Genomic DNA, 26845 nt, shown 5'->3' on the forward strand with positions numbered 1-26845 from the left:
TGATATTGTCACGTTGAAAATGCAATATCTTTGATTTAAAGAGAGAGAGAGAGAGAAAGTTTTCTATTGAGTGTGCCATTGATGGTGAGGAGTTATTCAGCTGTGCAAGACATAAATGTCTTGGCCTAGCATTGTGTCTTTTGAATAGGAGGCATAGCAATACACCTAATTGGGTGTTATACATTGTATGTGGATTGCTAGTGTACAGAGAGTGGACACACCTCAACTTGAACGCCATGAGGAAAGGAGAGTTGGTTCTGGCTGCTCTGAAAACGCAGTTGAAGATAATTTGTCTTTTTTGAACTTGCTAATATTATGCAAGAACTACTAATTTTTCTTATCCAAGGGCAGAAGAGTTAGCCTGTTACATCAGTGTAAACTTAACAATTTTTCAAGCCTGTGAAACTCAAGCCATCGGTAAGCAAATGAAACTTTTGTAATTCAGCTACTATAATTAAGTTAGTTTCAAATGCTTTAAAGACATGGCTGAACTTGTGTTAAACTAGGATAAAATATTGTATTTGATTTGTAACAATTCAAACTTGAAATTTATTAAAATGAGCAAATGCTTCGTTTTGTTAAAGACAATTAAGGCATGTAAGTAATTGTTAACTGAATATGAAGTTACGTATGTCAATTATATTCTCCACATGTATAAAATAAATGAATGCATACTAGAGAATATGTTATGTGCATTCTCAAAATGTAGATGGCACGTGATGTTGGGACTTAGGACGAAATACATAATCTGGATGACTGAGTTGGCGGTTTGAACTACATCGAAGTCAAGTCACCCGCACGGCAGTTCCAAACCTTCGATTTAAAGGCAGACTGTCATCAATCGTTGAACCGGTGAGCTGTATAAAAGCCAGATAATGCTTGAAATGAAACTGTTATACAGAGAAAAGATGTCAGTTGAAGAAAACCTGAACTGAGACGTTATAACTCTTTGATTGTCAGTTAAGACAATGTTTTTTTGTTTTATTTTTTCGTCGATGCTTTCATTGTTGAAGGGCGAGTGGCCCAGGCCAGAAGGCCTATATATTCGAGTTCGTGCACTGAACAAATTGTAGAAGTTGATTGTAGAAGTTAATTGTAGTGTGTGTGTGTGTATTTGAGTTTTATCAGACGTGTATCAATCAGATATGATTATTTACGTCTGGGACCGACCTTTAACGTCACCGTCCGAAAGACGTGACCAGGGCTCGAACCTCGAACCTCTGCATCAATTTGTAACTTCCCCACAGCTTGGATTACAGGCGCACGCCACAACGCCCAGTTAAAGAAGTAGAAGTTGATTGTAGAAGGTGATTGTAGAAGTTGATTGTAGAAGTTGATTGTATGAGTTAAAACTCGACACAGTTCTGGTGTCCGTTTCAACTCGTTTATTGACCGGTATAGAGAACTTATGATATTCGAATTGAGAGTTGACTAACAGTATAGGATGGTATATGAGAAATATTACATACTAAAGTGATATCCAAACATACAAAAATTATATGCCAAGTGGTGAAGGATAGATAGGCTAATTCAGGGCCTAATCCCATCATTGTTGGAGTGAGGTATATGTATGGATAGTGAGACATTATATTCACTTAATGCTAATTGTGCTAAATAAACGCTGATGATTGTTCTTTATGCTAAATGGCATGTGTTAAATCTCTATCATTTAAGTCTCCATGTGACAGATATTATATATTTATGTTTATTCATACGAATAAAGCTAAGAAGTGACTATTAGGACTACACCTTCAAAGAAACCAAAAATCATCTTCGAGCGGCCGATCGGGGAAAATATGGCTGAAAAAAATCCGGCCCCCCCCCCCTATTGGCGAAGGCTGGATCCGCCCCTGGGCAACTACCATGGTAACAGGGCTCAGCAGCCAATCATAATCAAGGTTTCCATGGTAGTTGCCATTGGTGAAACGGACACCTGGATCTTCCTGTATCCTATGACTTCAATTCCGGGTCATCATTGACTAGGGTTGAGTGATGATGATGATGATGATTTATGATGATGATGATGAGGATGATGATGGTGATGATGATGATGATGATTTATGATGATGATGATGAGGATGATGATGATGATGATGATGATGAACAGCGATATTTTTTAACAAAACATTCAAAGGCGCCGACTCCCCAATATGTCACACATTATTCATAAAGTTGCTGAAAAATTGTGGGTCTTAAGTTCAGGAGTCCGTTTCATAAATTTGAAATAACAGTTAAGAGCTACTGAAATCCTTAAATTTGATTGGATAATAGTTTCTTGCCAAGCCCCTCCGTTCGGTTAATTCATCTTCAATATTTGTTATGAAACGTCATTAAACTGTCTGTATTATTTTGAATATGTACTGTTACTTTGATTATATTTTGTTTATTTTGCTGAACGGAAATAAGCAAATTTAAATCTAAATCAATCTAGTAAAGTTTTTTTATAGAAATTGTGCATTTGTTATCACAAAAAGTCTTTGTGAAACGGGACCAGATTTGAATGTCTCATGTTGTTACAATAACGAAGTTAGAGAATTCTAATGCCGAGGAGTGTGGGCTAGACGGACTTGGTATATTCTATTCATGATCAGATGATATGAGCCCGTCACTGTCTATCCTGTAAACTGCGCGGCGGTCTGGTAATTGCTGTCTCTTGGATATATCTCTACATCTATGAAATGAAGATTGATTTGACTCCAATTCTGGCTTCATCTTAAGAATATCATGAATATAATGTGAATGGCATCTACGTTATAGATATTGTATTTTCCAGAGACACTTGGTCACTTCCATGTGCATATTGAAGACCAATATCGAATTAGACTTAAACTGATATTTATGAATTTTCTAGGTATTAGATACGATGTCCCGTATTCTGAAGTCGGGTTTAACTTAAACTCAGGTTTAAAGTTGTGGTTTAAGTATGGATAGCCAACTGTTACATAAATCACTAACAGTAGAGATATCATATTTCAGCTCATTTGGCTCTTAAATCATTCATAATTGTCAAGGAAGTATAAATAGACGATTTTCTTCACCATCGATGAATCAGGAAAGAGCACAGTAAACATAAGAAACATACAACTTAATAAATTTTTTGACACTTTTGGCTTCCCATAATTTTAGCACAGAGTTAGACCATGGTCTAAGTTAAACCTGACTTCAGAATACGGGCCATTGACTTTATATAGGTGCGCAAAATTATGGATTCTGCCACTCTCCACCCAGGTGTAGAGAACTGTATACCCAGTAAGGAGGGATCCCTTGAATTCTCGAACACGTGATCAGGGTAGCCGTGCTAAAGCAGGGGTATACCATAGAGCTTAGAAACATTTTTATTTAAAACGCTTTATAAATGTTGGATATTGTCATCATTAGCCTACAACTTTACAAGTACATTAAAGTCAATGGCCCGTATTCTGAAGTCAGGTTTAACCTAGACCATGGTCTAACTCTGTGCTAAAATTATGGGAAGCCAAAAGTGTCATTTTTTTTTATTAAGTTGTATGTTTCTTATGTTTACTGTGCTCTTTCCTGATGGAAAGAGCAATCTATTTATACTTCCTTGACAATTATGAATGATTTAAGAGCCTACTTAGATGAAATATGATATCTCTACTGTTAAAGATTTATGTAACAATTGGCTCTCCATACTTAAACCACAACTTTAAACCTGAGTTTAAGGTTAAACCAAATCCAATGACAATGTACATGTATATGAGCTAACAAAATAATGGACGATAAAGTGTTCGAGGAATAAATTCTAGCGGATACTTGACCTGGGTCGAGAGCAGTATATACACTGTGTATGAATTTCTAGCTGAAGGAATAACACATGGGATCCGAACCAACGACCCTCTGTTTGAAAGAATCCAATCAAAATTCATTTAATTCGTAACTCTTCACCGAATGATCAATGATAAACATCACTTTAGGCTAGTTTACTTACGTATAATGTTCTATGATATCTGCCTCCGAAAGGAATGTCTCTATCCAGAACTACCTCTTGTGCAAAGTCATTTTCTTTTCTTAGAGAAACATCTCCGTTAGCGAGGCCATATGGGTACAATTCTATAATGGGAACATATGTGGGGGAGATAGTCAATCAATGACGGAACATCGATTGGGAAGTGCATTGGATTCAAGCATTGTATAAAATTCGTAATTTGAAAAGGGTAATTTTACCATGGACATGCTAAGATAACCAAACAATGCATGTTACAACTAAATTGTCTGTATTCATGAGCAAGAAATTGTATATTATGGTAAGAATAATACTTTATCATGGGAAAGAACATTGGGATATATGGATATTATAGAATCGGAAATATATGGGAAATGACATTAAGGGAAGCAAGTTCTATTTTGAAATGAGAATGGGTAGTGACAAATAACTGAATGTGAGGATTATTATCAATTATCACTGTAAAAAATGAAAAGGAAGGGGAAGAGTCCGCTATTCTAGCAGTTGAAAGGGTGAATTAAAGTCGCCGATTTTATCATGCACACTAAGAAATAAAGGTTCAAAATTGAACCCCGAAAGGTTGATGCAAAATCAGCACCCTATGGGTTCAAAAAATCGAACCCCTGATTGGGGTTCAAAAATTGAACCCCTATGGTTGGGGTTCAATTTTGCACCCTGCGGGTTCAAAACTGCACCGGGGTTCAATTAAAAAATTTAGGGGTGCAGTTTTGAACCCCAATCTTTGCATCAACCTTTCGGCGTTCAATTTTGAACCTTTATTTCTTAGTGTGTGGGTAAAACGTATTGAAATTGACAAATATTGGAAAACAAGAACCTCTTCTCCCCCCCCCCCCCCCCCTTACAAACACCAAAAAGTCACAATGGAGGAGTACTCATTTTATGTTTTATATCAATTCTCTATGCATTTTTGTTAATTGTGTTTATTTCATACTGCACGGCTGGCCTGTTCAATTCTAAATTTCATTTTTAAAATCATCATAATCGATGCAAAATATATACTGTAGACAAAGGTCTACCACTCTATAAATGTGACATGGATAGCTTAGAACACATTAGACTTTTTGTTGATAAAGGTACCATTGATACATGCATTTTCAAGTAATAAATCTTTAGGTAAATCTACATCCGAAGTATCTTTTCAAATCATGCAACTGTTCATGACAAACTCACCTTAACTTAGATATGATTTCAAAAAATAATAAATGATGTGATATTTCTGCACGATATGAATCATTTTCTATATGTACTTCGTCATAACGTTTATGGAATGCATGCATCAACCTATTTGCGTATTATACGGAACGCACAAAATTAACACAATATAGCCTTTGAAACGCACTATTTTGTGAAATACAATGTAGTTCTACTTATTTCCTGCATAAATCCTCCATAATTGTTGCATTTTAACTTGTTAAGGAAGACTCAATTACAAACTGACCTGTTGCATGAGAAGATCCGATCCATGATGTCAGAAAATAAATCAAAATCAAGTGTTTGACCATTGTAACACAGACCGGTAACACGGAGGGGTATGACGGTAGTCGAGAGAGACCAGTGATTTATGTGATTCCCAATGCTAGAAGGGTTGTCAAGAAAAAAAACCCCGATGCTGCTGCCTTGGAAATAGCAAGGAGATATAAAAGGGAGTTGTGGCACGGATATCATCATCATACTTATATATAGAATTATGTAAACATGCTAAAGCGATTCGTAAAATTTGCTCCAGTTTTTCTTCTTTGCACATCCGTGTACCTGTCAACCTATACCTCTCCTCCCCCCCCCCCCTCTCTTACCTCTCCACTCACCCCTCTCTCTCTCTCTCTCTTTCAGCAAGTCCATCCGTTTTACCATAGAGCTATTATTTGAATAATCAAGTGAGGTTATATTTTATGAGTTCCTTAAATATATTATCATGTTATTATGCTACTACATCTGTTACTTGTAAAATATTTGACGTTGTTATGGTCATGTTATGTAATGCTACAAAAATGTGAAACGGGAATCAATAAAATCTTAAACTAACTTTAAATTTGTTTACTTCTTAACCAACTCTTATACTCCTTCGCAAAGGATATTTGCTGTTTTCAGTGCGATATTTCTTTAAATGTTGATAATTATCAATCAAATTTTGTTAATGGTTGTTCTCATTTTAGCTTTATTTGTTGAGCTTGTCAAAATATTCAACTTACAAATAACAAAAGATTCAAATACATTATTTTTGTTGAGAATACTAATTCTTCTTCTTTGCCATATTTTATATGCAAGATATCGTCAAGGTTATTTTTAGACATGTGTAATCCCGCAAGATCAAACATTTTTCAATGAATGCATATTTTTTTGACCGTTCCTAAATCAAATATGTTTGATTAAGGAACGGTATGCAGTTGACATACAGATCAATGGAGGGGTATAAAGCTCCATGCGTAAAAAGGGAAGAGAAAAGCATGAAATTTGGGGACAAAATAGTCCTTACACTCTAAAAATAGTTGGGCAAAAAATGCCCAACTTTTAACCAACCATTGGCAACATACGGTTCACACAACTATTGGTTAAAATCTGCCCAAATTGGGTAATAAAAACTAATAATTGGGTAATAAATTTCCTCAATTGGTTAATAATTGCCCAGAATATATATTTTTACCAACATACATCATCAACACAGTGGAAATTATGTTGCCCAAGATTTTAAGTGTGTACATGTTTTCCTCTGAATATTATGTCAAAATCTATATCACAAAATTAGGTTGTCATTAAAAAAAAGTCTCATGTTGTGCTCGCTCGGTACTTTCAATGAAATTTTGCCATGCACGCACCATGTTGTGCTTTTTTTTAGTTCATTTAACCCACTGCCAGTGGCGTACCGTGGGTCACGGCATTGGGGAGCACCAGCAAAAAAATTGAGTCACTTAGTGAGCGCGCGAAGCGCGCTCAGTTGCTGACCTAATAGAGACATTTTAAGGACAGTGCCATTAAACGGATATGTATCTCACTTATCACATAATGCGAGCGCGAAGCTCGAGTTGAAATTTAAGTTGTATATATTGACCCCAAACAGGGACATTTTAAGAGGACTATATTTTAGGAATCCATTAAGAGTATACATATCTCACCATATTCATCTAATACAAATGCCAAGCGCTTGCTGACTTTGTTAGAATTATATACATCTGAACACATGAAGCACTTGTAGTCATTGTAATCATGATTAACATACGCGTCTCACTAATCAAATATTGCGAGTGCGAAGTGCAAGCTGAGAAGTTTTTATATTCAGATCAGAAAAAGGGACATTTTAAGGACTGATTTTAGGAATTCATGAAGAGCAGACATATCTCACCAATCCACTAAAGCGAACGTAAGCACGGACAGGAAATGTTTTATATTAAGACCTTAAAATGGGGCAATCACTTTAAGTAGTCATGAAAAAGAAGCGTATGACACCACATAAAACAATAATAATTCGAAGTGCGAGGAAATATATTTGGTGTATATTGACTTGAAAACCGGAGGTTTTAGTACAACAGGATTACATATCTCGTTAAACAGACGATGCGAGCACCAGGAACAGTGAAGACATAGACCCTGAGGAGCAAACTATGTTTCAGACAGTTATGAATATTTTTAATGTAATATAACATAACATAATGATAATATAATATAACATTATAATGAACAACAATTTCTTCTTTCCCACTACGTTTTTGTCCCTTTCTCCCCCTTTTTCTCCTTTTCCCCGTTTTTTCTTTTGCCAGCCGATGGGGGGGGGGGGGCACGTGCCCCCATGCCCCCCCCCCCCCCGTAGTTACGCCACTGCCCATTGCGGTATACAAATAACCGTCTCGTAGACTTTCAACTCTCAGAAAACAATGCTTTTTATTAAATAAAGTATGACACATCATGATATTCACCTATACGCTTGAATGAAACATTGACGACTGTGTATTACTTCACATTGTTATTTGATAGGTATGAATTCTATTATGTTCTAATCGCTTATTATAGCACAGTATTTATGTTTGTGTGCTTGTTTGTGGGACTGGTCCACTTGAACCAGTGATGGGGACAAAACCTCCTATATCACACTTGAACAAAATGGCTGATACTATGTAATGAACAACATGAGTAGAATAACTCTAACGAAACAGACTCCAAAGCAACCTGTGGTATGTTGTATCTAACATGTCTAACAACGGAATATTCTTCCATTTCACGAGACTTTTCAGTTTTTGTAATCGAAATCTGAGATTGAACAAGGTATCACTTGATAGATCACAAATTCATTCAAATAGAAAATGTGACTTTGTAATAATGTTTGAAATTCAAGGTTTTATATTCGTAGTTCTTGGAACTAAGACTCTCATCCAAACTCTCTAATTCTTTCTATTTTCTTGTGAGCCACGGAATTTCGATAGATGGCGTTGAATTAATTCATATTAATTTAAATGTATTATTATTGATATACTACATTTCACATGTTAATTTCTTTTGTCGATTAAATGATAATTGGTAGCCTAAATCTTATTTATATTCGCTGATGTGGTTTACGGTACACCATGTGGAGTGTTATAGAAACAGTGGAAAGAAGAAAAGGAATTGGATAGGCGAGAAAGTGGAAATTTGAGAGTAGAGTATTCTTTTCTTGAAAATAGTCCTGAAAAGGACTGTAAACCAGAAGAGATTAATGAGATTGAAGAAACAGCTTGAGTAGTAGGCTGGATGAGGAGTTTCTGGCTTGAGTCGGCGAGTAGAGATGATGAGTAGAAGCAGTAGAGAGACTCGACGTTTCGGGCAGGTTGACTGTCCGACATAGGGGCGCCGAATTGAGGTTCGATATGGGGGGGGGGCGCCAAATTCATGTTCGCCCTAGGGGTGAAGAATTGATGTTCGACATAGTGGGGCGCCGAATTGAAGTTCGACATACATAACAAAGGGGGACCGAAATAATCTTTAAGCTAGGGGGTGCGCCGAATTGATGTTATATCTAGGGGCGCCGAATTGAAGTTCGATATAGGGTGCGCCGAATTTGTGTTCGAACTGGGGGCGCCGAATCGGTGCTCGAACTAGGGACGCCGAATTGATGTTCGACATAGGGGCGCCGATTGATGTTCGACCTAGGGGGCGCCGGATTGAAGTTCGATATAGGGAGGCCGCTAATTGATATTCGACCTAGGGGTGAAGAATTGATGTTGGACATAGGGGCGCCAAATTGATGTTCAACCTGGGGGCGCCGAATTTATGTTTTACTTAGGGGCGCCCAATTGAAGTTCGACATAGGGGGCGCCGAATTGATGTCCGACCTAGGCATGCTAGGGGCGCCGTATTGATATTCGACATAGCGGGGCACCGAATTGAAGTTCGACATAGGGGCGCCGTATTGATCATCAACCTAGGGGGCGCCGAATTTATGTTCGAACGGGGGGGGGGGCGCCGAATTGGTGCTCGACCTGGATGTTCGACCTAGGGGTGCCGAATTTGTGTTCGACATAGGGGCGCCGAATTGATGTTCGATGTAGGGGCCCGAATTGATGTTCGACCTATAGGGGCGCCAAATTGATGCTCGACCTAGGCGCACCAATTCGAATTTCGGCCTAGGGCGCCAACTTCATGTTCAACCTTACGGGGGGCGCCAAATTCATATTCAACCTATGGGGCTCAAATTTGATGTTTGACCGGGGGCGCCAAACTCATGTTTACTCGCATCAAAATTAATGCTTACTTAGATACTCATCCTGTTCATGATTACTAAAAGTGCTTAGAAAGTCCAACTTTGGGTTGAAAGATCATAAATTTTGTTAAATAATCATCCTGTTCATGATTACCAAAAGTGCTTAGAATGTCCAAATTTTAGGTCAGAATATCTATTTTTCAGCCAGCGCTTCGCGCTCGCAAAATTGTTTAAATAACTACCCATCCAGATAAAGTGACGATCCTTTGAACATGGTTAGATAAAGTTCTTTAGAATGCCCAATTTTGGGTCGGAATATCTAAAGTTTTAAGCCCGCGCTTCGCGTTCGCATAAAATGATTTGTTAGATACCCATCCTGTTCATGATTACCAATAGTGCCTAAAATGTTAGGCTAGAACATCACGGGTTTTTTTCAGTGAACGCTTCTCGCTCGAATCATTTATTTAGATAGATACCCATCCTCTTCATGGTTACAAAAAATGCTTAGAATGTCCAGTTTTGGGTCGGAAATTCAAAAATATGTCTGCTCGCTCAAAATGTTGAGAAAGATACCCATCCAATTCCTGATTACCAAAAGTGCTCATAGATTTTCCAAATTTGAGGTCAGAATATCAAAAACTTTCAGCTCGCGTTTCGCGCTCGCATCAGTCGTTTAGATATACGTACACCCATCATGTTCACGGTTGCAAAAAGTGTTTAGAATGTCCGATCGGGAAACATTATATAGATGATAATATCCCCCTCCCCCGTTGGCGAAAGCTGGATCCGCCCCTGGTAGTGCAGCTCCCGCACACATAATTATAGTAGGGCCTGTTACAACCGATAATGTCGCACCAACGCATAATGTCGCAGATTGCGACATTATGCCAAGAGCGTCCGACGCATGATGTCGCAGTCAACGCATAATGTCGTAGTTTTTCTAACGCATAACGTCACATGTCGCAACGCATAATGTCGCAGCAAAGTGTCAACGCATAACGTCACATGTCGCAACGCATAATGTCGCAGCGGTATTTTCTTCAGGACTCGAGCTACAGATAAGATATAAAATATGCTTTCACTAAGTATTTTGAGACACGAGAAAGAGAATTAAGTGATTTGGAAATCTGCGTCGGACGCTCTTGGCATAATGTCGCAATCTGCGACATTATGCGTTGCTGCGACATTATGCGTTGGCCTATATACCTACCACTCTGATGAAAAGTTGAACTAAATTGAAACTCCAAAGTGCTTAATAGTCTAAGGTTTCTGGTCGCATTTATTCTTCTCAACAAGTGGTATTACAACATATTCATGGATATTCTTTCTTCATTAATACATTATTTAAAAAAGTGGTCTTCGATTGCCTTTTTTTCATGCGATTATGAAATAAGATAATGCAAGATGCATTTACGGAACCTTTGATTGCCTGGCGGGAGGGGGTGCCATTTACGAAAAAGGTTCACATGGGCGCAAACTTAGCCCCCCCCCCCCCCTCCCCCGGTGCAATATCCTGGATACGCGCCTTGACTTGGTATAAATATTTCTTGAAAATTTCTTTAGAAATCAAGTTCGTTCTAAACGGACATGGCTCTGTCTAGGAGAAAGCCTGAGGAGCGTTTCATGATCATTTGAGTCCGACAACTTTTCAGATCTGACAACTTTCCTTGATTTTGATTGGCTTGGAAGCCCTGTTACTATGGCAACTGTCAGATAAAACAGGTGGATGTTCATAAAGCTGTTAGTAGCCTAAGTTAAGAGCGACTTTAAGAACGACTGGTGATCCTTTCTTGTGGTAAATGTTATATACCAAAATGTTCGTTGGCGATGGTTTAACGCGTAAGAAAGGATCATCAGTCGTTCTTAAAGTCGCTCTTAACTTACGAGCAGCTTTATGAAACGCACCCCAGGACTTGTCGGATAAAACGTCCGACAAGTCCTTTCATGAAACGCTCCACATGTCTATATATATTTGCTTTCATGAAGAAAGGGCCAAAAGAGGATGACTTTGATACATTAGGCCTAGTGCCTTCTTAACAAATTAAGGAATCTAAATTTTGCTCTTTGAAAATGGAAAATATCCCCTTCTGTCCTAATAAACTGAACATATATGTTTACTTTTGTTTTTACAATGTGTATTAAATCATTATTTACCTCACTCAGATATGTGTTTGCAATCGCCTTTCCGAATCGGCGAAGGAATCAAAGTTGCCTGATATACGGCACTGTAAAGTAGATTCCGTATCATGACTATGTACGAAGGAGAAGTCAATGATAATGAAGTATCTATAAGTATGCTGCAAAAAGTAAACAAAGCAGGTGTGTTTACTTCCACCATTACATTGGTTACCGCGCTGTGATTGGTTAAAAGTTTTACTCTACGCGATGTTTATGATATCTCATCAAAAAGTTCTCAGAGGTCACAGGTTGACCCGTTACCAGTGTATACAGTGCGTATCAAAAAAAGTTTACACTTAGAAAAAATCCTGTAAAACTATACATTTGTATTATCCTGAAGATTTTTCTACATTTTAACATTGGTACAGATCCATTTAATACCCCCGTCACACTTATTCGGAATCAGCAGGAATCGAGCAAAACCAGCCGGAATGAAGAACTTTCAAACTTCGTGCCACATTCGGGAGGGAATTTGAAATTTTCACTACTTTTGCAAAAATTTCGTTCGAATACTTAGAACGTCCTTTGATCCCGCCTCGAATGATTCTTGCACATTCCGGGTGTATTGACTGTCGAATGCAGCTCGAATACAGTCGGAACACAGGAAGAATATTAAGAATGCTGTTAGAATGCAGCAAGAATATTTAGAATGCAGTCAGAGAGCAGTCAGAATGCACTTCGAATGTCGTTCGATATTTCTCCACTTCGAAAGTTTTGAACATGAGCAAAACATTCGGGCCGGTCACAAGAATGGACCCGAATGTCTGGAATGCACTCAGAATGCAGTCAGAATTTTTAGAATGCGCTTCGAATATCCAGGAATGTACCAAGAATTTTCATTCCGACGGCATTCGGCTCATTCCGCCTCTAGTGTGACGGGGGTTTAAGCAAATGACATATAACTGTCGAAAAATATTTCCGCTTGAGTGAGCACCAATTACTTTTGAAAAGTTAGTGAAAAATGAATTGCGCAGAACTTTGAAATAGTTATGGGAATAAAAGTAGACCTTAATCATGAAGAACACGTGGAATTCAGCTAGTAAAATTGATTTGATGATATCTTTTACTTTTTTAAACTTGTTTCCTAGCCCAAAACACTTCGAAGAGTGCATTGCGCCCCATCCCACTCCCCCACACACCGAGGCCATCGTGACGATATTTGCTTTACACTGAGCTGTGATTTACATGAAATGGCTTAGGCTTGATTGTCATTTTGTTAATCATTGTCAAGCTTGGAAAAAGTATGGAGAACCAAGTATTGAATGAAAAATGAAATGTTAACCAACTTTAAATGATAAAAACTTAGTGAAAAAATGCTGGAGATGTCTGATCTAAACTTTTGTTCAAATTCAGTTATGTCCTCAGATCCAGCTGGCACAAAAAGGGTAAACGTTGTGCTTACTAAGTGACGAAATTTCAATTTGGGTGTCAAAATTGTTACAAAATGCTTGAATGTATCCGTTTTATTTCAATTGACCAAAAGTGCAATGGAAATGTATGAGAAATGTTTCGCAGGGTAAGTTTAGCATTCGCCCTTTCCTTTCGACACAGCGTGAAAACGAGCATTTCTGCGCAAATAGATTTTGCGAGCTTTACAAAAATGGACAGTGCTTACTCAAGTGTAACATTCTGTCAAAACTTTTACTTTCATTGGATAGATGAGACCCAAACCCAAGATTATATGTGAAAAAATTACCCATGCACATGTTGTATATTTTTTTAATCCCAGGGCTTTTTCAAAGTGTAAACTTTTTTTGATACGCACTGTAGTATTTGGGCTAAAGGTGAAGATGCCCCAAACAGGCCATGGTAACCCTAAAAGAAATAAAACATTTGCTCTAATCAACTATCATACGGCCTCAAAACTGCTTTTTTTTTTTTTCACAGACTCTTTGAAGGATCCCCATCAAATTTACTTTTAAAAAAAAATGGTATTGCAATTTTTTTCTTTTGTATTTTATTGTTTCTTTTTATTTTTTAGGTATTTTATGTATTTCGACTTTTGGTTTTTTATTGTTTTTTTCGATGGAAATTGTTCGCAGACTTAATTGTGATCATAAACAAGACCAAACTAATTTAGTTTAATCAGTAAAAGTAGAAATAATGATACATTTATGAATTTTGGCAAAATACACAATTTGTATTGGATTTGTACATGAATTCACGTTTTTGAGCAGTTTTGGGTCTGACATGCACTCACATAATGTTGCGTTATTTCGTAATCGCGTATCCGGGCATCGTAAATTTGGTCTCAAAAGTTGTGCGAGATTTGAAAGTAAAAAGTCAGCAAGCGGCGCAGTTGAAAAATTTCGCGCGGCGGATTTACCATGAAAGATATAGAGGGGGTGGAATCCGCCCCCGGTCCTTTTAGGGTTAAGGAAATTAGGCAATGGTTGGGATTCGAACCCACAATCCATGTTTCAAAGTCAGAAGACTATTCCACTGGTCCACAACGTTCACACGACTTCTACACACATGTGCAACTTCTCCATTACTTTTGAACGTGTCTCATTTAAATTGTGTAAATAATAGAGTCTTATGGAAGGACAAATTATAGGGTTTACAAAATATATGGGCAAAGATTTATACTATTATCTGCAAAAAAATAGGCAAAAAGGAGGTTTTTGTGGTATTTATTGTACAAAGGGGAGAGTTGTAAATAGGTTACATTGACATTACTCATATTTGGGGATCTCCACAGCATTAGCTTTCTCAACATTGAAATTCTCAGTTTTTTTTCTCAAGCTTTCATTATATTCTTTAATATTTTTTCACACAAGCTATAATTTTATGAGAATGCATTTAAATAATAATGATAATAATAATACAGCGCACGTATCCACCTTATATAGGTGCTCAAGGCGCTCCGACTGCATTACCCTGTCTAAGCTAGTCTACCGATTCCAGTGCACACAGCTTTATGAGGAATTTCTTCCTGCCAAACCTGGGTTGAGTGTAGCACATTGGGGGTAAATTTCTTGCTGAAGGAAAACACGCCATGGCTGAGAATTGAACCCACATCCTTCAGATTGAAAGACGGGAGTCTTAACCACTAGACCATGGCGACCCCACAATACATTGTAGGTTTATCAAAATTTAATACAGTTTTTAACATTCTACTTAAACTTTTACAGACAGACAATGAAAAGGCATGACAGACAGTAAATTTGTTTTCATTATAAAAGTCATTCATTTTTCTGTATGCACAATTTTGGTGGCACGACATATTGCGAATCTAACTTGAAAAAATAATGGGTCATATCTACATGTAGCACAAAGTTGTATATTGATTCATTGATTGTATACTGAAATAAATTATGGGTTGAAATTAGTAAACAATGATAAAAAATGTCATTTCATTTCAAAGAACATTTCATACACATAGTCAATAATACTCATAGGTAGCCTCCACTTCATAGGCCTATGTATTGTACATTTATCCTTCATTAAAATAGAACAATTTCAAATTTAATCATAATGGCAAAGACTTGTTGACTAAAATACTTCAATGGCACACTCCTGATGCTTTATTATGTCAATTGTGGGCACTTACCCAAATGTCATGAGATACAAAATCCATGTTTACAGTAGACACATCATTTCATACATGCTTCTATCAGAAAATAATTCATTTATATAACATGAAGCAGCTCTTTGCATATGTCACAAAGTCAAAACTTAAACAAAACAAATAATAAGCTCTCTCATTCTTTTAAGGATTTTCATTAAAATTTTCTGCTTTGATAATAAAAGCAAACTTATCATCTGAGTGAACTCTTCCTTGAAAGAAAGTGTTTGTGCTGCACTCAACCCAGGTGAGGTAAATGGGTACCTGGTAGGATTTCCTGAAATGCATGTGTGCTGTAACTAATTACAACATCCAAGTTAATAATAATAGCTGGATTTATAAAGAGCTTTTTGCCCGAGAATACAGGTGCTGCTTGTATTATCCCCAGCTTTAGCTGCGCTGCCCATATAGGTGCACAAGCATTCAAGGAATTTCTTCCTATGGGCCAGGTACCCATTCACCTCACCCGGGTTTGAGTGTAGCACAATGTGGGTAAATTTCTTGCTAAAGGAAAACAAGCCATGGTTGGGGAAATAATTTCAAAGTCCTTTGGAAGCACATAGACACTTTTTAATCATGTGATATGCGCTATACAAGAACTGCATTTTCATTATTTGTTGTGATCGGGCCGACACTCTCTGCAACAGAAAATTTGAAATGAATCTAGTTGTTGGTATTGATAAACTGGATATGACATTATCAGAGTAATGAAACTTCAGAATATCAAACCCAATATTTAATTAGCAAGCCTTCAGAATATCAAATCAATTTTTTTTTTCAGATTAAAAGACCTTCAGAACAATGTAACAAATGATCAGATGCAAAAACCCATTTTCACTTTCAGACTTCATGACATCTTCATATACAGTATATGCAATTTTCATATTAGGAAAAACAAATCTATGTAATGATATTTAGAATATCAAGCAGTACAATCTGCTAATGGTTTTTTAATTGATAAAAATACCAGCAATAAAAATATCTTTAAGTCATAAAATAGGACAATGTCTCCGAGTAACAGGCACATATAAAACTCATTTGAGGCTCATTGCACAGAGGTGTGTGTATATAAATGCAAGTCCCAAATGCAGGCATCTGATTAGCTGAAAAACAAGTTGCACTTTTCAGCAATGGGACCCAGTACAGTGCCGGTATTCAATTGAACATTTTGTAAGTATTAACTTAGCATTTCACTTGACTAAGCTTGCCTTTAAATATTCTAGTTTATCACGCCACATTCAGCATACTAGTAATACTAACCATTATGACGTCATGAAGTCTAAGCCAAATAATGTATCCATCTATGCACAGCATATGGGATTATGTGTATGTTCAATAGTATAACTGCACGTAACCTATACTAAGTCAGGTAGGGGGCCGACTTACATTTAAATCAATTACTCAGTCAAATATTGGCAATTGTGAGGACATCATAGTCTAATCTTACGACTCTCATTTTTCAATCTGAGGGATGTGAGTTAGATTCCATGCCATGGCATGGTTTTTTTCAGAAAGAAATTTACCCACATTGTGCTGCACTCAACCCAGGTGAATGGGTACACGGAAGGAAGAAATTCCTCAAATGCTTGAGCGCACGATCAAGGTAGCCTACTAGCCGTGCTAAAGCCAGGGTAATGACATTATCATGTTAAGGGCCAGCTGCTAGAAGACTTTCAGGAACTGAAGTGGCTACCCTGGGTAAAATATGATGTTAATAAGATGAAACTAAGAACTTAAAGTTACCTTTATAATACTTTTTATCAATGATTTGAGTATATTTCTATATTCCTTTGCTATTTTGTCTCCCCCACTGTGCACCTTGAACATCTCTAAAAAGATGGATATGGTGCCTTATAAATTACTTAACATAAATACATGTCATTACTTCATTTTAGCAGAATAATGACTTTAATACTTTAAATTCGGGTTTGAGTATCAAATTGAATAACGGCCCAGAAAAAAATTATATTTTCATTCCAACCTCTATTGCACTTATTTGAGATGTTATTATAAAACAAGCAATAAAAAAAAACTAAAAATGTTTTTTTTAAGTAAAATAATTTCAAGAATCAAAATCCCTTGAAGATTTTTGTGAATAATAAAATCAGGAACAACAAATAATTGCTTTATCCGATCATCTTCATTCTTGTTGACCAAACCAATAAAATGACCTCCCAAGTGTCTTGAGTTTATTAATTAAAAATATAGGATTTTGGAAAAAATTGTGTCATTGCCAAGAAATTAGTAAAATAATAAGCATGGTACAGTATTAGTGAAAAGTCAGGTCTTTTCCCAAGCAACATAATAATACACTGTCCTGCACATGCTTCCTCTGTGTTGACAATCTTCATTGTGATCATTTTTCAGTGTAGATTCCAGTATTTCACAAAGTTTTAGAACAAATTTTCATCTTTCCACAATAAATTTTGTATTTACCTTGTGAGCTTTTGCCTACTGGTTCTGCAGGCTTCTTCAGACTGGCGCTGACTTGACGTAGATGGAGTAGTATCGGCATGAGAATGGAGAATGGCTCATAAGGTAAAAACAAAATTTATTGTGGAAAGATAAAAGTTTGTTCTATTTGAGTTCTACCAATCAGATGAATCTCTTTACGGATTTCACAAAATTTTGTTTTTGTAGCTGTACCAAATTCTACATCTACTATGAGAGTGAAATTAACCTTGGCTTAACAGACTTTCTCTGTTTTCTCATGAAATCAGTATTTACTGCAACTACATTTTACTAATCTTTACACATGCAAAATGTCAGGGAGAGGTCAACTTATGAAGGCACATCCATCTGGTAAATCAAAACAGAAAATCTAATTTAGTTCTTTATTTTTCATGTGAAAATTAATTTATTTTACCGTTGTTAGACAAGAATTAATGTTTTTGCTGTGTATCAACAAAGCAGAATTTCCATTTCCATTTTAGATGAAGTTTGAAATGAATTAAACAGGTTTTCATAAATGGAAAAGACATTTGTTTGAAAGGGAAATAACTGTCCCTACTTAAGCATAAAATGGAATGATCTCATTTCCTATCTGGGTGCACTCCTCACTTTTAATTGCAACTTCATTTGCAACCAATGAAATATTAGGGACTTGCGTTTGATTCTTCAAATCCTAAGGAGTTCAGATTATCAAGCTGTTCCCTTTCCTCCATATCTGCTCTCATCTTCTGAATCTGAAGGTGAATTAATTCCTTCTTCATAGTGATGAGGCTTGTCTCTTCTACTGTTTTTCTTCTTATTTCTTGAAACATTTCCTTCTCAGCTTTGAGTTTCTCAACTTCGGCATTTGACTTTTTTATCTCAGCTTGGAGATACTTCTCGTAAGGATCGCCGCTTGATCTTTTTCTCCCGGATGGCTCCATGAGGTGCATCTTCTTGAGTGGATGCGTTGAGTGCAGGTTGGATGAAGCAGGGAGAGGTGTGTATGGAGGTGCTCGGGGGAAAGAAGCTCGCGGTGTTGTGAATGAAGGTGTTGCTCGTGGTCTATACATAGTCTGCTGGGGCAATGAAGGCAGTGGGTTGTGGGGTGCTATGCTTGGTGGTGTCACACGTATTGTTGCTGGAGTTGTTTGTGTTGCTGTAACAGGCCACGAAGATTGGGCTACATTAACTGTAGGTTCAGGAGCTGAAGATAAACTGGATAAAATGGGAAAAAAAATGAACACGTATGAAGACTGATCACAAATTACTACGTCACATTGATCAACACTCAATGTTGCGTTTTTATATTCAAGGAATTTCTAAAGCTTCAGGGAAAAAAAAGGAAAATTTTCACAATTGTCAAGCAAAGCAAGAGAGAATGGCTAGGAGTGATGAAATTGCAACAATCTAGATAAAATTTGATATTCATGACTATTATCATTAAAACAGCTAGTACAAGTAACTATATCTGAAGTCCTGTACCAATAGTCTGGTATTCAAAACTTATTGGCCCAAATTCACAAAGGTGGCTTTTAAAACCATCGGTTGAATCCATGGTTTATGCAGATTTCCTGTATAAATTACGCTTATTACTGCGTATATAACAAAATGTCCAATGTTGATGCACACTTTTGTCACAGTACACCAAATTGACGCCTGTTGCCGTGGTTATCCACGATATTTCATTCATGAGTCCACTGTTTTGAAGTAATGAGTCCACTCTTCAAATAGTGGACTCATGAATAAAATAGCGTATTTAACCATGGGAACAGGCATTTGGCGCACTGTGACAAAAGTGTGCATCAGCATTTTTAATATACACTGTAAATAAGCGTAATTTATACAGTAAATCTGCATAAACCATGGGTTCAACCAATGGTTTTAAAAACGACTTTTGTAAATGTGGGCCATTAGGATGAAATGCTAAGACAACTGCATCACAAAAATATATTCACCTTTCAACTGAAGTTCCTCCACTAGAGATGACATAAACAGATTGAGGAACCTCTGAGTTTGGTTCATTATGATCTCCCAATGGTATCCCATCATTACCTTAAAAAGCAAAAAAAAAAAAGAGTGACTAAATTACATTGAAATGAAAAGCAATGGACACGGATATATCTCTTGAATTGTTTTCGGTGGGGGGATCAGCAATTTGACATCATGGATATAAAGTTATTAAATGCAAAACAAACCTGCATTGTAGCAAGATAAGGAAGCTGATTTCCAGTAGAACTTGGAAATCTTTTTTTCTTTTTACAATGGCAGGTGATGTACTGATTGAGGGTCAATATATTTCTAATTCACTGAAATTTCAATATCATATTGTGCAACATTATTACCCATTAAGTCCAGAATCCTGACATTATTTATTCAGTTTTTAAATATTTCAGTTTTCTAGGTTGTTGATGGAAATGGCACATGAGCAAGAATGTTTATCTTGTGCAAAGTCAATCAATCCTACATGTAAGGGATGTTTATGCTTCCATTGAGAGGACAGAATCAGCGTTTTCAAACGTCGATTCAAAACGCCGATCGTAAACGTGGTTCTGGGAGTGCTGTTTATGCTTAACTTTTCAGAGGCGAAATCACGATCTCCAGCTGGCTTCGCATCGTAATTTTCGTTGAGCAGGAAAGCGAGCTCAAATTGGGCGCGCCCTTTTTCGAAAGTTTTTTTTAACGAGTGTTATTATGGGGAAGGTACGTCGACTGTTATATAAACATTGAACAATTTCCTATATTTTAGTCATTGCATGGAGCTTCTTGATATAGCCATATAATTTCCACCATGGTGAGGATAGTAAGAAAAAATAAAGAATATTAAGTATACAAAATAATAAAATATCTACTTGTTTATGCTACTGGGGCATGTGGCGATGTCTCCTCATTATAACTCATGTTCCAGGTTTTTGTGTGTAAATCCCTCAACGTTCATCGTGATGACAAATTGGAAGAGTAATACTAACATGCAAAACAAGGGAGATGAGAGGTAATTCCGTGGAGGTAACATGCGAGCAATGCGACTGTATTTGCCCGCGGATTTTCATCTCACCGGAAGCATGTACCAAATGACGTCATTTAAACACGTTTACGATCGTGGTTCTGTTTATACTTCCCAAGAAAGCCTGATTCTGGTCAAACGACGTTTACAAACGCACCTTTTTGTGAGTTTACGATCGGCGTTTTGAAACAGCGTTTAAATGAAAGTAAGCATGGACGCAACCATGTTTTGGACTAATCACGTTTGGAAACGCTGATTCTGGCCTGAAAAGTGGAAGCATAAACACGGCCTAAGACAATTTCTGATTTACAATAGGAAGACATTATTTATTATTATGCAATCAAGCATAATCATACCATTTACTTGATCCTGTAGCTGTTCTGATGAGGTATGTTGAAGAGAAAGGTCTGTTTCTCTGGTCATCTCTTCCTCTATTATTTTATCTGAAAAATAACAATAATCTTTGTGAGCTATAGCAAGATTTCACAGTGCTACATAAATTAGGGGTGCCAGTCGGTTAATAATCAATGCGCTTAGAAACATCTGTAGTAAGTACCTTATAAATGTTAGTGTTCTAAATAAAAGCCTAAAAATGCCTGAAATAGGATGCTTCTGAAATCGGTGTGAAGAGGGTCCTGGTAGGGTCTGCTTTGGCTTTGTCATTATTCTACTCTCATCAACTTAGACCGACATAATGTACAAAGTTGTGTTGTGTCATAGCCAAGGTAAATTGCTGATTGGTCTATAAACCCACATTGTCTACATATAATTTTTATCTGATCCTATCCCAAATGATCCTCTCACATTAAATGCATTTACAACCAACTCATCTACTAAGGATTTGTTCTAATTATCAATCAGCCCATATTTACTATTTAGACTGTACCCATTTTGTCTGGTACCACCTAGTCTATATGATTAAATGAACTGTTTATCCAAATGATCATAAAAAAAGGTTAATAAAAATATTGTTGTTAGAGGAAATGGTAATTGGACCTTTGGTCTTTGGACTTAAGTATCTAGAACTGGACAAGTGGAATAACAGGCAGAAGCCAGCAAATATATACAAGATGTTTGTTACAGTCACAGCTTACTGCATGAGCACTAACTTGTTGTAGGGCCAGGGGGGGGGGGGGAGTCACTGACATTGAAGAATGGACAGCATCTGTGAGAATTGTCCTGAGAAAAGCACCCTAAACAAGGATTCAAGGGCAGGCCGCGCGCTAGGACACTCTAAATGCAGATTTTGCGCAGATGTCCTAGAATTGTCCACTAAACAGGGATTTTTTTAAAGATGTCCCAAATTTGCACATTCTAATTCTAAACAGGGATCATTAATTGTTATAATAATTGATACCGGTACTCTAAACCAGGAAAATAACAGGATTGGGGTCAATCTCATAATCCACTGTCTCATTGTGATTTAGGGGCCAAAAGGAATAGACCTGCACCGGTGCACCCCCAACCCATTTAATCGCTCTGGAATCTGATTTTGTCTTGGTACAGTTGGTATGATGGTGGTCCCCAAGTCTGCGCACCTAACACTTTGAGTTAAAATTTAACAGGAATTACTTATTCTTTCACAAAATCTTTCAGTTAATAATGTTCCTTATATTATTATGAGTACCCGGTAAGTGTACCAAATATCTCATAACAATATGAACGAAATATAGGATTTTCTTAGAAATAACCTTGGGCTGTCATTTTCAGACTGAAAAAAAATGGTACCCCATGTCTGCGCACCCATTCACTTTGCACACGATTCAGGGATTTTGATGAGAAAGGCTGCATTTTGAGGCTGTCACATGAAATGCCCAAAATTCATTATTTTTCCACCATTTTGAGTCGGATTTTTCTATGAATACCTGTCTATGTATTGCATGTGTAAAGTTTGTGTTCGTTGCGTATCTTCTTCTACTCGAATCGCGCAGATACGCATGTGCGCAGACAAGGAGGACTGCGCAGACTTGGGGGAACTTGCCATACTACAGTACAGGATTTGGGCCCAGATGCAGATTGCCTATACCATCGGCGGTGCAAATTACTGTACTCCCCCCCTTGGTTGCAGAGCGGAATTACCAATGTTTGCACACAAGATTCAAATGGAAAACACTTGTAATTTTAAGTGGATTAACTACTAAATTCGAAGAAGAAAATTAATAAAATAATAGACCTTCTAAATCTAAAAAATTATAGTTTGCAGTCCCCAATTGGCAGGATTGTTGGCCAAAAAATTAATTCTGTTTTTTTCTTTTTTTACTTTTAGTGCATTTTTTGCTACAAATTTTGTCAATAATGAAAAGCTGTCAATCGGCACTAGGTCTACTTCTCAGTGAAAGATAACTTACAAACACAATTTTCTGGTACTAGACTTCGAGACACTTTTCTTTCACCTTCCCTTTTAACTTCTGCTTCATTATGAATATGATCATCAATAATATGGTGATGAGCTCCACCGTTATTCTCTGGAAACTCCACTGCCTGCATAGGCATCATATGTCTGACAATATTAGGTGCAGTTGAATCAACGTCCTCAATACCCAATACAGTAAGTTGATCATGATCATGTTGATCAAACTCATAACGTGAGGCCGTGCCTGAGGAAGTTCCGGTGACTCCACCAGAGTGGGATGTCTTTGCTGCAATCTCCCAACAACCCCAATTGTTCCAAGCAAAATATTTTGGATCTGCTGATGAATAACCAGACTTGTCTACATCGATTTCATCAAAGTGTCTTGAGCACAGCCTAACCCTCCTGCTCATAACCAAGTTTTTGACGATTTTGGCACCATACTTGCATGGCCCATCTCGCCTGATCAGACGCTTCCACCTCCTACGAGCCTCCTCATCTCGCGGGAACTTCACCCATCTCACGTCTCGCATCCACGGATACTTCTCCAAATTTTGCCGCTTGGAAGTATGGGAATTGCATCCCGCTGCTTCACATAAATATACCATTGTGGGGAGAAAGTTTATGGCAAACCGCTTCACAGTCACACAAACATAATTTGGCAGTATTGAACCAAAGAGTGCTGGTAGCTCCTTGATTGAACCAAAGAAATGTTTAACAAGCACGTCGACATGTCATAGTATGTGGGACTCTGGGGCCGATTGCACGAAAGGGTCTTTCCAAGGACCGTCTTTCGTGTCGCCCATCTTTTATGATACGCCATGTGAAACGCATTTCAAATAAATTATCTGCAAATATATTATATTTGTCCGTTAAAATAAACAAAATATTTGTTTATAAAATGATGTGATATCTCATGAAATTGTATAAAATTTGATTTAAAAGCAAGCTTACGAATTTTATTTGCTTATCATAAATTTCAGACACACCCCGCTTATAGCGCATCATAAAAGATGGGCGACACGAAAGACGGTCGTTGGAAAGACCCTTTCGTGCAATCGGCCCCTGCTCTCTCTGTACGAATACGATTACGAGGCCGCCGATCACCGGATATATATCGGTATCAATCAAAACAAAGGTAATGTACTGAAACTTTCGACCAATAAGATGACCGTTGATGTACGTTATGGTGTCTCCTAGAAATTCATATATTTCCATAGACAAGTATTATTAGTATAATATATCTCTATGTATATTATCCCCTGTGGAAATGAAACAGACGACCGATCAAGAAATGACTTCCTTTAGGGGCTGCATATGCATGCGGATCTATAGGATGGGGGGTGGCGCCCCATTCGTCTCGGTAAAACCATGTGATTTCATTCATGATCATGATCAGCCCCACTTTCAAAATCGTTCCGTGGTACCAATGACAGTGGAGGATTTTTTTTTTTTTTTTTTTGGGGGGGGGGTAGCCAGCATACATATCAGCTAGAAAACCAGAAAAGAAAACAAGCACAAAATGCAAAGAGAATGTTTTTAGAAAAAATTGTATTTTTCTTTCGCTTAATTGCTCTTCTCCGAGTTGAAATAAAATAGTTTAGTTTTTAAGGCAATTTAATTGTGACAAAGTGCTCGAGTGGGCATAATATTCAGCAGACCATAGGTGAATATATCTTCTTACCAGATTTATTCAAATGAGAGTATTATTGATCATGAAATAAAACATTTGTCACAAAAATGCACACGGTCACACTTCAAGCCTCCAGTATAATACAGTAAATGTACAATAGGCCTATCTTTTTTTATCAAACAAGCGAGGTAAGACTTTTTTAACGATGGACTCTATTACGATATCACAGATTATGTTTTAAAAGAAAGCAAATTAAAAATGATAATATGCATAAACTTTATGCATGTTTTACGATGAAATACAGAGGCCTATAACATCATTTTATCGTTTGCTTCGTTCTCGTATTGTTGGCAGCGGCATAAACATTCGTGAGATCAGTCGGAAAGCAAGCAAGTTCTTGAATAGTGCAACATGTTGAAAACGCATAGATACCTACATCAAAGTAGAAAATATTCATTGAATTTGATTAAACGCTATATAAAATGCGCCTACGTATCACAATCGGTCCCGGCAATCGGTCGACATACACCTAATTCTTTCCACGGTTTGGTTTTATCTCATGCACATCCGGTAAATTGCCAATCCATTACTGTATAACTCGTCCACTCAATATTTACGATCTACCTTCTTTTAGTCGAATGCCATTCCGTCCATCAACATTTCGTCTAGCCTAACAACCATAATTATCCAATAACCATTTGGTCCAATAATCACTTCGTCTAATCACCAGTTCGTCTAATATATTTCGTCTCATAACCAGTTGGTCTGATACCCATTTTGCCCGATGAACACTAAGTCCAATTAGACCGGATGGTATATGGACTTGGTCAGGGGCGGAAATCTCTCCCAAAAAGTAGGGGGGACACAGGGGCGGATCCAGCCTTCGCCAATAGGGGGGGGCGAAATTTTGTTTCAGCCATATTTTCCCCGATCGGCAGCTCGAAGATGATTTTTTTTTGTTTCTTTGAAGGGGTAGTCCTCATTAGTCACTTCTTAGCTTTATTCTTATAAATTAATATATAATATCATAATCCTTATTTATATGATGCGAGCGCGAAGCGCGAGCAGAAATGAACTGATGGAAAAGATACCTGTTAAAGTAGCATTTAAAGGAGAATGAAACCCTTGAAAACAGCTGAATCCATATCAAAGGAAAAAAAATCAAAGAAACATATTGTTGAAAGTTTGAGGAAGATTGAATGAATAATAAGAAAGTTATGAGCATTTGAATATTGAGATCACTAATGCCATGTAGATCCTCCCATTGGCAATGTGACCAAGATCTGTGATGTCACACATGTACAACTCCCTCATTACTTTAGTACTTATTTCACTTATATTCTCACTTTTATAGAGTCTATCACAAGGTGAGGTGTTCTCTTTATGAGAGGACAAGTACAGAGGTTTCACAGCATTATATCATTGATGAATCGTTTGTCATATGATTAGAATGAGCAAAAAGAGATGTTTGGGGGTATATTTTCAGTGTCCAAAAGGGGAAAGTTGTTCATCTGTGACATCATAGATCTTGGTCGCATTGCCAATGGGAGGATCTCCATAGCATTAGTGATCTAGACATTCAAATGCTCATAACTCTTCTATTGCTAGTCCTATTTTACTCAAACTTTTGTTGATCTTATTCTTTGATTTTTCTGCTTTCACAAAAGCTAACTTGCTCCAAGAGTTTCATTCTCCTTTAACAATCAAATATTGCGAGCGAAGCGCGAGCTAATTTTTTTTTGACATTTTCACCTAAAAAATTGTAACTCAAGCAGAATAGGTAAATAAGTAAACAATTGATGCGAGCGCGAAGCGCGAGCGGAAAATTTCGAGATTTAGTCCTATAATATTTACTGAACGAGACACTCTATTCATGTTTTGTTAATCATGAAAAGGATGAGTATTAATAATGCGAGCGCAAAGCGCGAGCAGAAAATTTTTATGTACGTTTTGAACTGGTACCTGTTGAAAAGGTAACTGTTAAGGACTGCTTGCACTTAGCCATGAAGGCGTTACATATTTCAACAATCAA

The 26845-nt window shown here is 37.3% G+C and overlaps 2 protein-coding genes and 1 long non-coding RNA gene across 3 annotated transcripts in view; 1 reads left to right on the forward strand and 2 right to left on the reverse strand.

Moving 5' to 3' along the window:
- Window positions 1-17911, reverse strand: part of LOC129266489 (sushi domain-containing protein 2-like) — a 51538-nt gene extending 33627 nt beyond the window's left edge. Inside the window, exons 1-2 of the mRNA XM_064104230.1 lie at window positions 17833-17911; window positions 3950-4071 (exon numbers count right to left, since the gene is read on the reverse strand). Of these exons, the coding sequence (XP_063960300.1) occupies window positions 3950-4071; window positions 17833-17911 (201 nt within the window). The remainder of the gene's footprint in view (window positions 1-3949; window positions 4072-17832) is intronic.
- On the forward strand, window positions 13-1645 carry LOC135155160 (uncharacterized). Its single transcript, XR_010294504.1, has 2 exons — window positions 13-417; window positions 710-1645. It is a non-coding gene; the product is annotated as an uncharacterized LOC135155160 (long non-coding RNA).
- Window positions 14993-23953, reverse strand: LOC129266488 (uncharacterized). The gene is made up of 4 exons (XM_064103963.1): window positions 23179-23953; window positions 21187-21273; window positions 19785-19881; window positions 14993-19044 (listed from the first exon to the last, which is right to left on the reverse strand). The coding sequence occupies exons 1-4, from the start codon at window positions 23786-23788 to the stop codon at window positions 18492-18494; spliced, it is 1347 nt and encodes a 448-aa protein (XP_063960033.1). The 5' UTR covers window positions 23789-23953; the 3' UTR covers window positions 14993-18491.
- Window positions 23954-26845: the final 2892 nt, after the last annotated feature.

Source organism: Lytechinus pictus, chromosome 8 (assembly GCF_037042905.1).
Source record: "Lytechinus pictus isolate F3 Inbred chromosome 8, Lp3.0, whole genome shotgun sequence".
Classification (NCBI taxonomy): Eukaryota; Metazoa; Echinodermata; class Echinoidea; order Temnopleuroida; family Toxopneustidae; genus Lytechinus; species Lytechinus pictus.